Below are 15,222 nucleotides of genomic sequence, written 5' to 3'. Positions count from 1 at the left end.
CACCCTGTATTTTGACGGTCATTTTAAATCTTTTATACTTCCGGTTCCTTCAAACTTTTTGAATACTTTACTTATTGTAGCTCGTCTAATTCTCTGGTCTGGATACTCATGGTGAAGTAAGTCACATTCCTCCTGTTGACTTAGGATTTTATCTCCACATCCAATCATAAATAAAATTTCAATCATCTGTTTTTCGCTTAAACAGACAACCATTTTTCAAAATAATTTAACAACGAATGAATTGGAACTCTACCCTGGTGAATTTCATGTGTTTATTGATATGTGTTTATCGATATGGCTTTAAATAAAGTAAGTAGACAAAGATTAATAAAGAGTAGGTACGTTTTTAAAGTACAGAAGAGACTATGATTGTTTGAAATAGTCGTCAGTACGACATAAAAGACAATTTTTTAAATTTGACATTTTCTATTTACTAATTGATCTATTTCAACTATTTTTTAAAGTCTGAACTGGAAAAAAATTAATTCTGTTCCATCATTTTGGGACACAGTGTATATAAACGCATATGAAAACATTGTGCAGTAATCAAATAATTACACTTTGGGAACACGATTAATTGGCACAAGCAACTCCAAAGCTGTTCGCAGGCGGTTGTGGTCTGTGGAAGCAGCGGTTTGAAGAATTCCTACTCTGCTACTGCTTCCCATTCTTGCGAGACAGGTTTTTTCAGGACACTGAAGGTCAAGCCGGCCACAATAACTTTAAGCTTGCACGTGAAACGGACTGTTTCAGTCATCTGCAGAATGCTGTTCCCTAACAGTGTGACCGACAAGTTCCAAGGGACGTTTCCCCAAATACTGGCCGCTGTGACAGGTGGGTACCGATTTTCTTAAGGAATACAGTGCCTGTGCCTATCTAACAAAGCTTTGATAGTGTGCAGTTTTCTAGATAGTGTGTAGATAGTGTGCTTTATTTATCTGTGTAACTCGGAGATACCTTGTCAAAGGGGTAAGTGATGGAACACCATTATTTAACTGCATAGCTGCTCCGAAAAATTGAAACAAGACGTTGCTTAGGCAGAACAGTGACATCATAATTCGTTTAACTATCCTACAAGTAATAGCGTATTAAAAATAACAAATATTTGCGTGAACTGTGTCTATCCTATTTCCCTTTCAGGCAAGACAACAAGGTGTTGTTATTAGTATTTGTTTTTAATGAATAGGCATATTTTTTGGGAAAATCTAAAGAGCTTGCTTCCAGCAATTTTTAAATAAGTTATATAGGGCTTTACATTGCAAGGATGATTTTAGGTCAATCTTAATATGATATCCTTGTACGCTTTTTACTTCGGCCCAAAAATAGTTTAACCACTGGATTTTCTAGGAAAAAAACAAAAATTGAGTATTATTACAGCTACATTTTCCTGAAACATCCTGTATAAATTAATCCCTATTTAATTTAGTACAATTATTCTCATAAATGAGTAAAGAAAATTTCAACAATTATTTATATTAATGTGTTGCCTGAGGGAAGTCTAGAGACGAGTTAGTTATCTAAATAAAGCTTTTTATTACTATTAGGTATCTATTTATATAAAAATTGTACGAAACCGTGTCTGAAGAAACAAGTTCTGTTATAAAAAAATTGAATTGAGTTATTATCTAAATTGGTGTCGATGTACTCAGCAAATACACATTTATTATACTAGTCAACACAATTAATACTATAATTATTAAATACTCTTTAAAATATAAAACCTTGAAATCCTAAACTAACAAGCCATCAACTTGACCTAGCGGTTGCTTATTTTATTGCTAAATGTAGCAGACACTGGACTGATATTACATATTCCTCAAAAAATGTGCTTTCAAAAATGTCGTTCAAAGTAAATGGGTATCGAGAATGATTAAGCTATAGTTTTTCGCTATGGTCACTTACACTCTGACATGGTACTTGGTGCTGTCTAAGTTATTTCTTAATATGTCATAAAAAAATTCAATTATTGCACAAGTTCGTTGAATGGGAGAAGGTCATTGTTATAACTTTCCCTTAACAACGTGTTGGTGTTTAGTGATTACTAGCTATTTCCCTATTTCCATATTTTTATTAAAAATAAAAGAAAAACAGAAAGAGGCATTTATTAAAAACATATGGCAATTTTAGTTTTCAAGATTAAAGTGACTTTATTTTCTTTTAATTAAAGGGGTATGGTTCTATTTCAGAATATTTACAATCAACTTCCTATTCATACTAGCTTCCTCATTTCAATTACAAGGTACTAAAATATAGGTATATTATTTTATACAAGTTGGTTCTTTCCAATATTTCAAAAATATATAAATACATAGACATAGAAGGTAATCTTTAATTACATTCGGATAATAAAGGAAACGATTTAGATCATTTCAAAGAAAACATTTCTATGAACATATGCTTTTGTTTCTAGATTACAGTACACAATGTTTTAAAAAAAGGCAGAAATACGCAAATATCTCGACAGATATTCTACGTAGATTAATAGGAGTTAAAAAACTAGCGACTCAACTAAATTGAGGTAAAAATTCACTGTATTTATGTAGTCAGTTATTAACCAGTGACGTAGATACTGGAAATAATGTCACAAAATAAATTGATTGTCAGTGTGACATTCCTTGAATTTCAACCCGACGTCAACTTTGCTACACGATATGTATTATTGCGTTAATAATTTAATCGAGAATTTTGATTATTTATATCATACATAAAAATATTTCACTAATAATCCCATAGTTTTGACACCGAGAATTTTACAAATTTAATCTGTCCGATCAATTCATTGGCGTATTCTAAGAAAAATGCCACTTTTATTTTACCGGAAAACGAGTAATTTTCCAGATATTATTTGTTTAATTATAAAATATTTCTATTACACTGTTAATAAATTGAATATAATACAAAAAATACGGAAATACTTTCTTGTAAATATAATTTTAAATACAGTGTAATCATTAAAAATCCAGAGAAGTCATCGGCTAAGAAATTTTGAATTCTATAAACACGCTATACAAATTTTTGGATATACAATGTGGTTCCAAAGAAACCATGACTTTTCATAAATGGGTATTTCAGTTAATGGATCAAGTTTATAGAGATGATTATTTATTCCGAGTTCTAAATGATGAACAACATGTTGAAATACCGAAGATTGCAAAATTTCGAGATTTTCCGGATATCTCCGAAACTACCCGGAATTTTAAAAATTTCTAAACAGCATATTGTTAGGTATAAGAAACACAACTTTTTTTCTAATTTGAGCCACCCCGTATCTTTTACCGTTTCTTAGATTCTAATGCTATTCCATCTTTATCTTGGATACACTGTATATCTGGAAAACTACTCTGTTTAATTTAAACTAATCTCTCAAAATCATCCCAAGAATCAACTCGGAATCATAGCTTTATTACCTGAACATATTTAAAGACCATACTGCATACAGTGTCTGCCCATTACAGCTCACCTTTGAAAAGGAACTAAAAAAGATAAACAGAGACAATATCTTGATAAAGTCATGACATTAAAAAAACATTGATTATTTATCCATGCAATGAGTAATAAGAATGAATGGAAAACATTGATTTAGCAATTCAATTTGCATTGTTTTTACATTAATTGTCAATAATGTTTTGCAGTATACAAGAAAACAATATTAACGAATCTATCAATAACAGGTGTGTCGTTTAAAACAAATCGGAATCTATTTTAGTAAGGAATTAATAACAAATTCAAATTGGACCAAATAGTTAAAAACTTTTTAAATATAAAAAAACTCATCAAAATTCTCCGATTATGACCTAGGCCTTGGAAGCAGCAAATGTATAAAAATACTTTTAACCTATTTGTATATTCATAATGACAATGATAGAGCGTGTAACGTTTTGTAATTCTTGTTCCAACAAACGTGATCTTGATAGCAATTCAAGACAGGTTCTCATTTTCGTAATGTCGGTAGAGGACGTACTACGGTCTAATTAACAATAGTGCACTATGCTGTGCACCAGGTAGAAACAAACGTTTTATGGTTTTAGTTTTTACTGATAACATAATGAAATAAAATTGTTTCCTTTCAAAATAAAGAACGTGCCGATATTGCCGAATTTAGTAGGTATTTTAATTATGTAAAGATTATATACATGTGGGTGATACACGTTCACAGTCATCATTTTTGTAATATATATTCAGAATATTTAAATCACAATTTACTTAAAACCTAGACCTTGAAAAAACGAGCTGCTAAAAGTTGTGTGAATCGGAATGTTGTGCAATTTAAATTTTAAATGAGCGATCAGAATAAAAAAAATTTTTGCATCCAAAGATGTTTATTATTTCTTAAACAATTTACTATCGAAACTATCCTTTTTCCTCTTTCTCAAAATATTAAAAATAACAATATTAACTAATCACGCTACATAATTAAATTCATTATAATACATTATAAAATCAAGGGTAGTCTTGCTTTTCCTCTAGACTAACTGCTCATGTAACCTCTTAATTGGCTATGTTGTAGAGGTTAATAAATAAAATCATGCATAAGGACAATGAGGGATGCTATATTAAATATTAAAAACTTAATATTTTTATCCTCAATCTTTCATACATTGCTAAAAAATAAGATAAAAATAATTTATTAAGAAATTAATGGAAACGGTATCCCAAAATACACGCAAGAAGTAAATCTGATAAAAAACAGAGGTTTTTCATTAAAAATGGTAAACTTTGAATACTAAAGTATACAGTAAATATAGGGTTACATATGGAAGGTCATATCGGGTATATGGACTCCACGACTTTGCTGGCACATACGCACTCTTTTTTCGAAATTTTCCATGACCGTTTTGCATAAATGCGGCAGAATTTCGTTGAAATAAGTAGCCCTTAACTTCCTCCTTCAAGGCGTGGGTGATCATGGGCTTGTTGGCATACGCCTAGACTTAAAAAATCTCAAGGAATAGTCCAACGACGCTGATCACCAAAACGGGAAATTACACGACCAGGAATTGATTCCCGCAGTAAGTGAATTGTTTCTCGGGCTGTATGGCATGTGATACTGTCTTGTTGAAACCACATGCCATGTACATCCATATCGTGCGATTTGCGATAGCACCATTAACTGTTGTTGCCTGATCAGCTGCATTTTCTAAGAAGAATTTCGAGCCCAAAATCCGCACGTTGTGGATACATTTGTTTCTCAATGATCACTCGTGGATTCTCTGAATCGCATATGCGTTAATTTTGTCGATAATGAAGATCATCACCAAGATGAAAATGAGTTTCATCGCTGAAGATTATTTTGTTCGAAAAATCAGCGTTCACTTGTTCCATAATCCATCCAACGAACTCTCTTCGTTCTGCATAGTCAGTAGGCTTCAGTTCTTGAGGCAATTGAACTTTGTAAGCATGAAGATGCAAGTTTTTCGTGAGAATACGTTGTAGAGAGCTTATCAAAATGTCCAAATCTCGACCAAGATGCCGAATTGATGTTCCCAGATTCTCAGCAACAATCTCACGAACTGCTTCGATGTTTAGTGTTGAACGACTTGTTGAAGGACGGCAAGAGTGTTTAACTAGTTGATCCTGTTCCCCTGAATTTTTCAAATTAATCTCTTAGCAGTTGATGAAGACTATTTCGGACATATTTTGTATCAAAATTGCGAATTGTAGCTACGAAACCTTCATTATTTTTAAAATATTGCTCAACGCGTTATTCTTTCTTGTAGCGCTCCATTTTTCATAACCCTGTACTATCAGCTGTCTTTTTTCTCATTGGCAACACTTTACTGCAGAAATGGCGCAAATTTTAAATCTTGCATGAATTTTGGGTCACCTGATAAAAGTGTTGCAAACATTTTCCTCTGAAAATTAAACTATTTAATCATAAAATACCATTATAATTATTGGAATAAGAATAATAATGAATTTGAAGCTCGTTTTATCGCCAAATTAGTTCCGATATAACCATTATAAAATTACAGACGCTACAAAAGGAATTTTTGTAATACTAAATACTCAACAACCAAAGAAGACACATTTTAAAATGTTTATAATTGTGTGTAATTTAAAGATTGCATTTCATTCAAGCCGAAGAATTGTAAATATCTTCGTACTAATGTCACAAAAACATATTTCCTTTATATAAAACTGTACTTATTGTTACAAATCCTCTATCGATTAGCTGAATGAAAAACAAGAGAAACATTGTTAGGAATCAGTGAAACAGAAATTTAAGGATACTGGAATTTTTGCTCATTTAGAAGTTTATGGATTTTTTTATCCGAAAATATGAGTTCCAGTCGAGCGATCACACCAATCGATTGTCAAAATTAGCGTAGAAAAACGTTTTTCTCAAGATATAAGACAATACCTATAAACATTTAACGCGCTAAAATATAAAAATGTCTTGAATAAATAATAGCCTTTTCGCGACATATTTAATAATCTAGCAATATCTAAATCACTTTTTTATATTTCCTTAAATTAGCATCTGTTTTGTCAAAGTTCTATATTTAGAAAAAAAATAAATATAAATTTTACACTGGCATTTTTCGTAAAAATAAACAATTACGGAAGCACTGAATTGTAAAAAATAATTCAATTGTCGCAAATCCGATGTTTCCGTAAAATATTCGATGACATTTTTTAAGTTTGAAACTGGAAATCTAACCTTGCGTGAAACTTCCATAAATCGTTATTGTCGGCGTTTTTGTTAATTTAAATATTCAAAATTAATCAGTCGTCAGTTCCTTAGTTACAGATCACTGACTTCATTATCAAGTTCACCAAATGAATGTAGGAAAGTACAAAAACAAAGAGTATCCTTGAAATAACTATATCATTGCAAATGAGGTGCAGCTGGCATTTGCTCTTATATTCAATGAATTTTGTTCTCTACTATGTGTTCTCTTTCCTAGTAGAAATATTTAATTAAACATAACCCTTTTAGTTTAACAATGGAAATGAGTCAATATATTTCCAAAGGATATAATAAATTTTAGGAGTATCCTTAAATCCCTGTAACCTGAATGTTGAATAAGCCCAATTAATGAGAGAGATTCTCTCATTAATTGGGCTTATTCAACTGCCTGAAAATAATTGGTACTAACAAAGAAATGCTCAATTTACGTTACCCGTTTTTTTTATGAAATAATTTTTTACCTGTTGAGATTTTGTTAAACTTAATTACATTTAATCCCAGAGATCAAACAAAATTTTTTTACAATTACTGTGCGACCATGGAAACAAATTATTTTAAATTACTCTCTCCATTCGCCACAAATTTTATAGATTTTAAAATTAGCCCTTCTAAGAAACTGTTCCGCAAATGTCTTTGTTCTGTTCGCCCCATTCCCTTGTCTTGTCTACGTGCAATGTAGATCATAGTAGGAAACATTTTATTCCATATTTTTTGTAAGTTTGTAAACAAATGATTTCCGCAATCAGAGGCTATGAAATTAAGACCGAGTTTTAAAAATTAATTGAGTGGAAATTACCGATTGTTTCCCATTTTCTTAAGCTGACATTGATTTTTTTACGAGAAAAGTAACCTTTAAAAAAATTTATTCGATTTTTACAAAAAAAATATTGTCACATCTATATAGATTTTGACCCAAAATTGACATTTGTGGAAATCGCTCTGTATACAGGGTGTTTCAGGATTAAGTCGATAAACTTTAAGGAGATATTCCTTATAAAAAATAAGACAAAAATCAAGTATAAATTTTTTTCTAGAGACGCTGCATTTTCGAAATATAGGGCGTTAATAGTATATTACGTAATAAGTGTTGTAAAAAGCATTTAACGCACGAATGGAAAAGTTACGCACGACGCCGCGTAGCGGCGAGTGCGTAATTCTATGAGTGCGTAATTGCGTTACACCACGTATTACATACTATACTTTATCTACGACCACCACTTTAAATACTTAAAAACACACCGTTTGCGATCAATGCAAGATTCCTATTACGTCGTACGGTAAAAAAATCGCGCAGCTTGGTAAAAAAATCGTACAGTTTTCCTAGCAACCGCCTAGCAACGGTCAATACAAACAGTATTGTTGACCGTTGCTAGGCGGTTGCTAGGAAAACTGTGCGATTTTTTTACCGTCCGTAATAGGAATCTTACATTGATCGCAGACGGTGTGTTTTTAAGTATTTACAGTAGTGGTCGTAGGTAAAGATTTTTAAAAAATTCGAAATTTTTAAATAACTTCTAAATGAAGAAGGCTATTTAAGCCAAATTTGGCATGACACATCTTATAAGATACCATTTTTCCATAGAAGTATAAGTCCCGCAAGCAATCAGTGGCGGAGTTATGGGGACTCAGTCTCATTAAATTATAAAAAAAATAATACGGCCCTACTGAAAAAATAAAAAATGATGCTGTTCTTAGATAGAAGAGTTTGTTATTGACAAAACGTGTACATTCACTTTTTTCCCTAACTCTTATAATTTATTGCCCAATTGATTTTTCGGAAGGGTTCGACAGGGAAGACGTTCCTCATAAAACCTAAAAAAATATAATAAAAATATAGGCAACATTTACTCGAACGGGAATTTTAAACCAAAGGAACAACCATATTTGGCCTACGAGAATCCACGGGCGGTCAGGGAACGTAGTTTTCAGCATCAATTCCAATGTAACGTATGGTTGGGTGTGTTGGACACCACTATAGTTGGTCCCTGCTTCCTTCCGCATCGGTTAAATGCTGACAAGTTTACCGAGTTCCGTAAAAATGGTTTTCAAGATCTGTTAGAAGATGTTCCGCTTAATACTCGAATGAACAGTTGGTTTCAACTAGATGGTTGTTCTGCCCATTTTGGTAGAGGTACTAGGGAGTGGTTAAACATTAATTATCCCAGGAGATGGATTGGTCGTGGAGGACCTACAGCGTGGCCTGCACGTTCACTGGACTTGACACCGATGGATTATTTCGTTTGGGGTGCTGTTAAACAAAAACACAGCGAATAGTCCAAGCGTGTCGAGAATTAACTCCAATTCAGTGTCGATCAGCCACTACTTCCATAATTAGAAGATGTCGTGCTTGTCTACAGTCCGGAGGCGCCCATTTTGAACAAAATATTTTTTAAATCATTTCATTTTTGATTCACTTTTCGCTTTGTCTAGGTATAATATTAATTGGTAATTTTTTTGGTTGTTTCAATTTACAAATCATGTCAATCAATCAAAATGTTCATGTATTGTTTGCCATCTTATTTTATTTAAATGTACATAACACAATAAATGAAGTGACTACAAACCGCCTGAAAAAATTTAGGAGTATTGTAAGGGTCGTTACGTTGTCGCATTACGACATAGTCACATTAGATGTTAGGTACTTAAATATTTCTATTGTTTTCATCAACATCATTTTTTTTTTCTAAAGAAAACACCCTATATCGAAAACGAAGCATCTCCTAAATAATTTTAATACTATTGGTTAAACCCAAGGGAAGGGGAGACAAAAAGGCTGATACTCGAGACTAAACCAATTTTAATAGGTACTAAGTATATTTTTTTAGGTTTTATGAGGAACGTCTTCCTAAAGTTTATCGACAAAATCCAGAAGCACCCTTCCGCAAAATCAATTTTGCCATGAAACTATAAGAGTTAGGAAAAAAGTGAATGTACACTTTTTGTCAATGACAAACTGTTCTATCTAAAAACAGCATCATTTTTTATTTTCAGTAGGGCCGTATTATTTTTTTTATAATTTAATGAGTCAGAGCCCCCTAAACTCCGCTACTGGTTGCTTGCGGGACTTCTACTTCTATGGAAAAATGGTATCTTATAAGAAGATGTGTCATGCCAAATTTGGCTTAAATAGCCTCCTTCATTTGGAAGTTATTTAAAAAATTCGATTTTTTTTTTAATCTTTAAGGCCCTATGTTTCGAAAATGAAGCGTCTGGAAAAAAATTTGTACTTGATTTTTTTCATCTTTTTTTATGGCGAATATTTCCTTAAAGTTTGTCGACTTAATCCTGAAACACCCTGTATACATTCACCTTAATCGTTATTAAAAGTGCTTCTACCTACATCGCACTTAGTAGCTGCTTTCCCAGAATTTAATTTTCTACTAATTATTGTTTATGTCCCAAACCGGTACAAGTTTTAACAAATAAGACTATCAAGTCGGCAACGACTACCTGAGGCCATACACAAATGCGAAAGTCGGAGGAAGAAAGATAAATATACCCAGCCCACTTCAAGGGAATTTCAAATTTCTTGTAAGAACATTAACTCTTGGGAAATCCGTAAACTTCTGGTCTTCAAGTTCAAATTTACATATTCAGCGTGTTCTGTATGGTGAAACAGTTTATTGTGCAAAAATGGCAGTAGTCCACACGCATACATAGAATGTTGCTTTTAAATTGCGGCTTGGTATACCCCGCGACGTCAATGTTGTATACGTTTGGATTTTCAGTGGGAATAACATACTTTATGACAGAAATTTAAATGCAAAATTGCAATAAAATCGCTATATACTTCTTATTATCAACAGAACGTTGGTTATTGGTAAATTCCCCCATGTAGGTATACCAAAAGTAATAACTGTTTCTGATTTTTTAAATATTTTACCACCAAAGCAGAAACTGCAGAGCTGCCATGTGTATTTATCTCAATTATACTGGAACATGCAAAAGTCGTTTCTATTTTTTCCATGTGAGTAATTTTTCCGTGTGAGTAATTTTGAATAATAGACGAAATGCTGAATATTCATTTTTTATAATTATTGATGCGTTAATAAATAATGATATATAAATATGTGAATTATTTATTATAGATTATTCACTGCCAGTGAACTAATACATCCTTGTAATTTAACTAATTTACTTGAAGTAAACTGATAGGCAGTGCAAATTTGAAATTTATTTCCATATATTATTATTTCAGGAACAAATGGGTCATACTTCAAAGGTATTTTCCTTGAATAAATTCTGCTTTCTTAATAAATTAAGACCTTCAAATAATTTTTTGATTTAATTCCTTAAAGGTAACTTTTTCAAAGAAACTTGATGTAGAAGGGCTTTGGGAATAATCAAAAATGAATATAAGTTTATTGTAATTTAAAACTTCGGTCGCTAAGAATACATTTTTTAATGCCACTTTATTTATTATAAAAAAAGGTATACTTTTTTACTAATTTATCTTTCTATCTCAATTTCAGCTACGGACAGCTAAGTGCCAATTTAATCTAATTAACTTCATCTTCATCTTCATTTATGGCTATATCTATTAAAAGTATTTTTTTGCAATTTATTCAAATGTCAGCATTTTGAAAGCAGTTGTACAAAATTTAAAGGATTATGTCTCAGTAGCTTATGGTAAACAAAGCAATGTTGCATAAAAGACGTTTGCAGCATTTTCTCAAAATTACTATAAATCAACAAAAGGATGACAAAAAAATAGAGGATTCAAAGAATCTACCCTGAGATGTATCTATTTACCACACGTCCTTTGGTTCAAAATAAGTCGATATTTTCCGTGTGTTCAATGTAGGTACTTGTTTTTACACAAATATTTAATTGTTGGTTTATATAATTTCATTCATAGAATTATTGTCAAATTAGACACCTCTATCTTAATCAGGTTCAAACCTTTTTTAAAATAGTACTGTAATAATTTGGTAAATTTAAATTTTCTTTATTTCTCATGCATCAGGGTATAGTCTAAAAGGTTTGTTGTTGTCTGTTGAGAAACGTCTTCGGCAAATTGGTCGCTTTGCTTTTAAAACTGATGATTATAGAAGGAATAGTTTTGTATAAACTCTACTTGACAAACAAATTTAAGAACGTGTTGGAGGAGATCCGGAACAAGCACCACACGAATAGGTAGGGAAATAGAGTTTCCAAAGATGTTGTTAATGAGTACTTAAAGAAAAGTAGCTATATGCATACCATAAGATCAACAATCATCAATATTTTATTAACCAATGAAGGGGTCTTTCATGAGAAGATGGGCAACTAATTTCCATAGTAAATATGTTTATTCTGTTGAAAATCAGCATGCAATCAAGATTCATCATTTTCCATACGATTTTAAAATTAATGTGTGAACTGGGATAATTGGTAATTGTATTATTGGTCCCGTCATTTTTCCACAAAGGCTGGTGGGAGAAATTTATTTGCAAGATATAAAAAATGTGTTGCCAGACATAGTAGATGATTCACCTGTGCAACTTCAGAAAGATACGTGGTTTATACACGATGGTACGAGGTGTTCCACCATATTTTTCATTAAACGTTCGAAGCCATGTAAATTAAAAATACCCAAATAAATGTATAGGTAGAGGTCATGACGTCCCTATAAATTGTCCATCACTTCTCCAGACTTAAAGCCATTGGATAATTTCCTATACCCTAAATCCGTGGATTACAACAAACAAATAATTTTAGTGGCTATATATTTTATTTATTTTTATTTACGTTTTTGTAAAATCCAATCACAATTATTAAAATACAAATTACGAAAAAAAGACATCAAAGTAGTCGAGTCATCAATACTACCTATTTTGTAGTAAATAAAATTACCTAGCCTATTTTTTTTGTTGCAAAAGTTCTCGTCCTTTAACACGGAAATCTGAAATATTCTATCTCAAAAATATCAAGTTCTATGCATAAGGATGATATTTATCACAGTTTTGATATAGGACTTTTTGCCCTATAAAGAACCAAATTTGAGGAAAATCGCATATGTCGTTTTAAAGTTATAACAAAAAGACATTTTCAAAATTGAAAGTTCAAACCATTTAGTTCGAACTATCTAGTTCGAATCAAACGTATTTGTTTATTCTATGGTAAGTTGCAGTGCTTTTTTCGGTAGAAGCTTCTACATTTTAGAATATAGCTACATCTGTTGTTTCCAGAGATTTTCTTAAATTTTTTGTTGACAGTTAATGCAGTTTGTCAGTAAAGTTTTTACAGGATTATACATTACAAGTCAGTTAATTGTATATAATTTTATAAATACTTTATTAATATTGATTTAAAGGGAGGTGACAGTTATTAGCAACTTAATACAGTATAGATTGATATTAGTGACAATTGATGTAGTATATTTCAAAATAATTCAATTCGTTTTTTTTATTGTTTGAGGTATAAACTATCTGGTAAAGATATTACTAAAACCTCTAAAATTTCCAGTATTTCGCACCTTTATTTTAATTAATTACAGTTGTTGGTGAAAAATAGCGATCTACAAGTGACAATGTACACTAACACAAAAAAGAATGTTTTTTCAATACTCAAAATAATATGGAAGTTGCCATAATTGCTTACAGCAATGGTATGCTGTTTTCCATAACTTCAATACGCTATGGAGATCTTTGGAACATTTAAAAATATAGCATAAATTAGTAGTAATCCCTAGAACACGAAGAGGCAGCTCCTATTTTTTTCTTTGTATAATAATAATTACTGGCGAGTTAGACCATAGAAGAATAATTGACATGTATACCGTATTTATAATGTATACAAATGTATAAATGTGTACAATGTACAAATTTTATTAAAAACCTTAGTACATATATTTCTTCTATGAAAATTTATCCTGAGCAGTTACTAATGCCGTTGCCTAAACAAAATACCGAAATAAATGAAGAAAAACAATTTTTGTGATAAACTGACTTACCTTTCTGATATATTTAATAGAATGTATTTTTAATTTTTTTTCTTTTTTTTTAGGGACTCTGTCAGCTATCTCAGATGGCATGCAATATGGCTGGACCGCCCCGACAGTTCCCATCCTCCTCAGCGAGGACAGCCCTATCGAAGTCACGCCGCACCAAGCAGAATGGCTGGAGACCATCCTCATGATAGGCGCGTGTTTCGGTCTGCCCGTTACCATGTACCTGGTGGACAAGATAGGCCGTAAGAAATCGCTGATTACCTCCGCCACCACCACCCTCATAGCTTGGATAGTCATCGCCTTGGCTCCCAGCGTGGAGTACATCTTCGCGGCCAGGTTCTTCGCTGGCATGGCCGGCGACATGGCCTTCGTAGCTGCGCCGATGTACATAGCGGAAATGGCCGATCAGAAGATAAGAGGGTTCTTGTCGGGGTTGGTGTACGTCATGATGTTGACGGGGATCCTGCTGTTGTACTGCGTCGCACCTTTCGTGCCGATCTGGGTACCATGCGCATTGGGGGTCTTCATCAACTGCATAGGGCTCGCGATATTTCCTTTCCAACCTGATTCGCCCTACTATTTGCTTTACAAGAACAAGCCTGAGAAAGCTAAGGCAGCTCTGCAACGACTGAGACGATCTGAGGATGTGGAAAATGAGTTTAATGACATTGCTACAGCCGTGGACCGACAGAAGAATGAAGGAAAACATAGCAAGTTCCAGGATTTGTTCCTGATCAAGAGCAGCAGGAAGGCTTTGATTATAATGGTTGTGCTCAATGCCTCACAACACATGAGCAGCATCAGTGTGATGTTGATGAACCTGCACTCGATCCTAGCAGAAGCAGGTTCATTCTACGTAGCTGCGTCTACTGGAGCCATTATATTCTCGGCAGTAATGTTCTGTTCTGCCATGTCTGCATCTTTAGCCATCGACAATTTTGGACGTAAAGGCTTGTTATGCACTTCGGGAATAATGGCTGGCATTTGCCTCTTAGTTATAGCTATATATTTCACAATGAAGGATGCTGGTGCCGATGTACTTCCATACAGTTGGATACCTCTAGCAATGGTTATGCTCTACGCGGCTTTCTTCAAATTCGGGATTGGTTTGGTGCCTATCGTCCTCACCGCTGAATTATTCCCGGCCAAGACGAAAGCTATTGGCATGACTTTGTCTGATGCCTTTTACGTAGGATTTGCTGTTATAACCTTGGAGTTATACATTGAACTGAAGAATTCCTTTGGCATCCAGGTGCCGTTTTATATTTTCGCTTTCTCCTGCTTCTGCACGGCGATATTCACGATATTATACATACCAGAAACGAAGGGTAAAACGTTGGAGGAAATCCAATTCATTTTGAAGGGCACCAGCTCGGAGCAAGAAACAACACCAGAAGCCAAAGAGCCAAAGGAAGTGTACAGGAATGAAGGATTTGTTCCCTAGATGCACTTGTTAAATTTAGATTATGTTAATATACTACAAAATAAGAGTATTCGTAGAGTACTCTTTTTTATTGTTTTCTACTTGTATATAGGTATTTAATTTTGTAATAAATAATTTATGTATATATTTAATAAAATTAAAACAGTATTGTTATTT

At 32.8% G+C, this 15,222-nt stretch overlaps 1 protein-coding gene across 1 annotated transcript; it reads left to right on the top strand.

The window, feature by feature from the left end:
- The first annotated feature begins 697 nt into the window (after nucleotides 1-697).
- On the top strand, nucleotides 698-15,179 carry LOC108917699 (facilitated trehalose transporter Tret1-like). The gene is made up of 2 exons (XM_018724436.2): nucleotides 698-834; nucleotides 13,679-15,179. The coding sequence occupies exons 1-2, from the start codon at nucleotides 765-767 to the stop codon at nucleotides 15,064-15,066; spliced, it is 1,458 nt and encodes a 485-aa protein (XP_018579952.1). The 5' UTR covers nucleotides 698-764; the 3' UTR covers nucleotides 15,067-15,179.
- The last annotated feature ends 43 nt before the right edge of the window (nucleotides 15,180-15,222 follow it).

The sequence above is a fragment of the Anoplophora glabripennis genome, unplaced genomic scaffold (assembly GCF_000390285.2).
Source record: "Anoplophora glabripennis isolate ALB-LARVAE unplaced genomic scaffold, Agla_2.0 scaffold44, whole genome shotgun sequence".
NCBI classification, from domain to species: domain Eukaryota; kingdom Metazoa; phylum Arthropoda; class Insecta; order Coleoptera; family Cerambycidae; genus Anoplophora; species Anoplophora glabripennis.
Note: the sequence above shows the minus strand (reverse complement) of the source record. Positions and strands in the feature narration are given on the sequence as shown.

Coding starts and splice junctions, on each gene's coding strand:
- LOC108917699 (XM_018724436.2), top strand. CDS start 765: ATGCTGTTCCCTAACAGTGTGACCGACAAGTTCCAAGGGACGTTTCCC. Junction 835..13,678: donor AATACTGGCCGCTGTGACAG/GTGGGTACCGAT, acceptor CTTTTTTTTTAG/GGACTCTGTCAGCTATCTCA.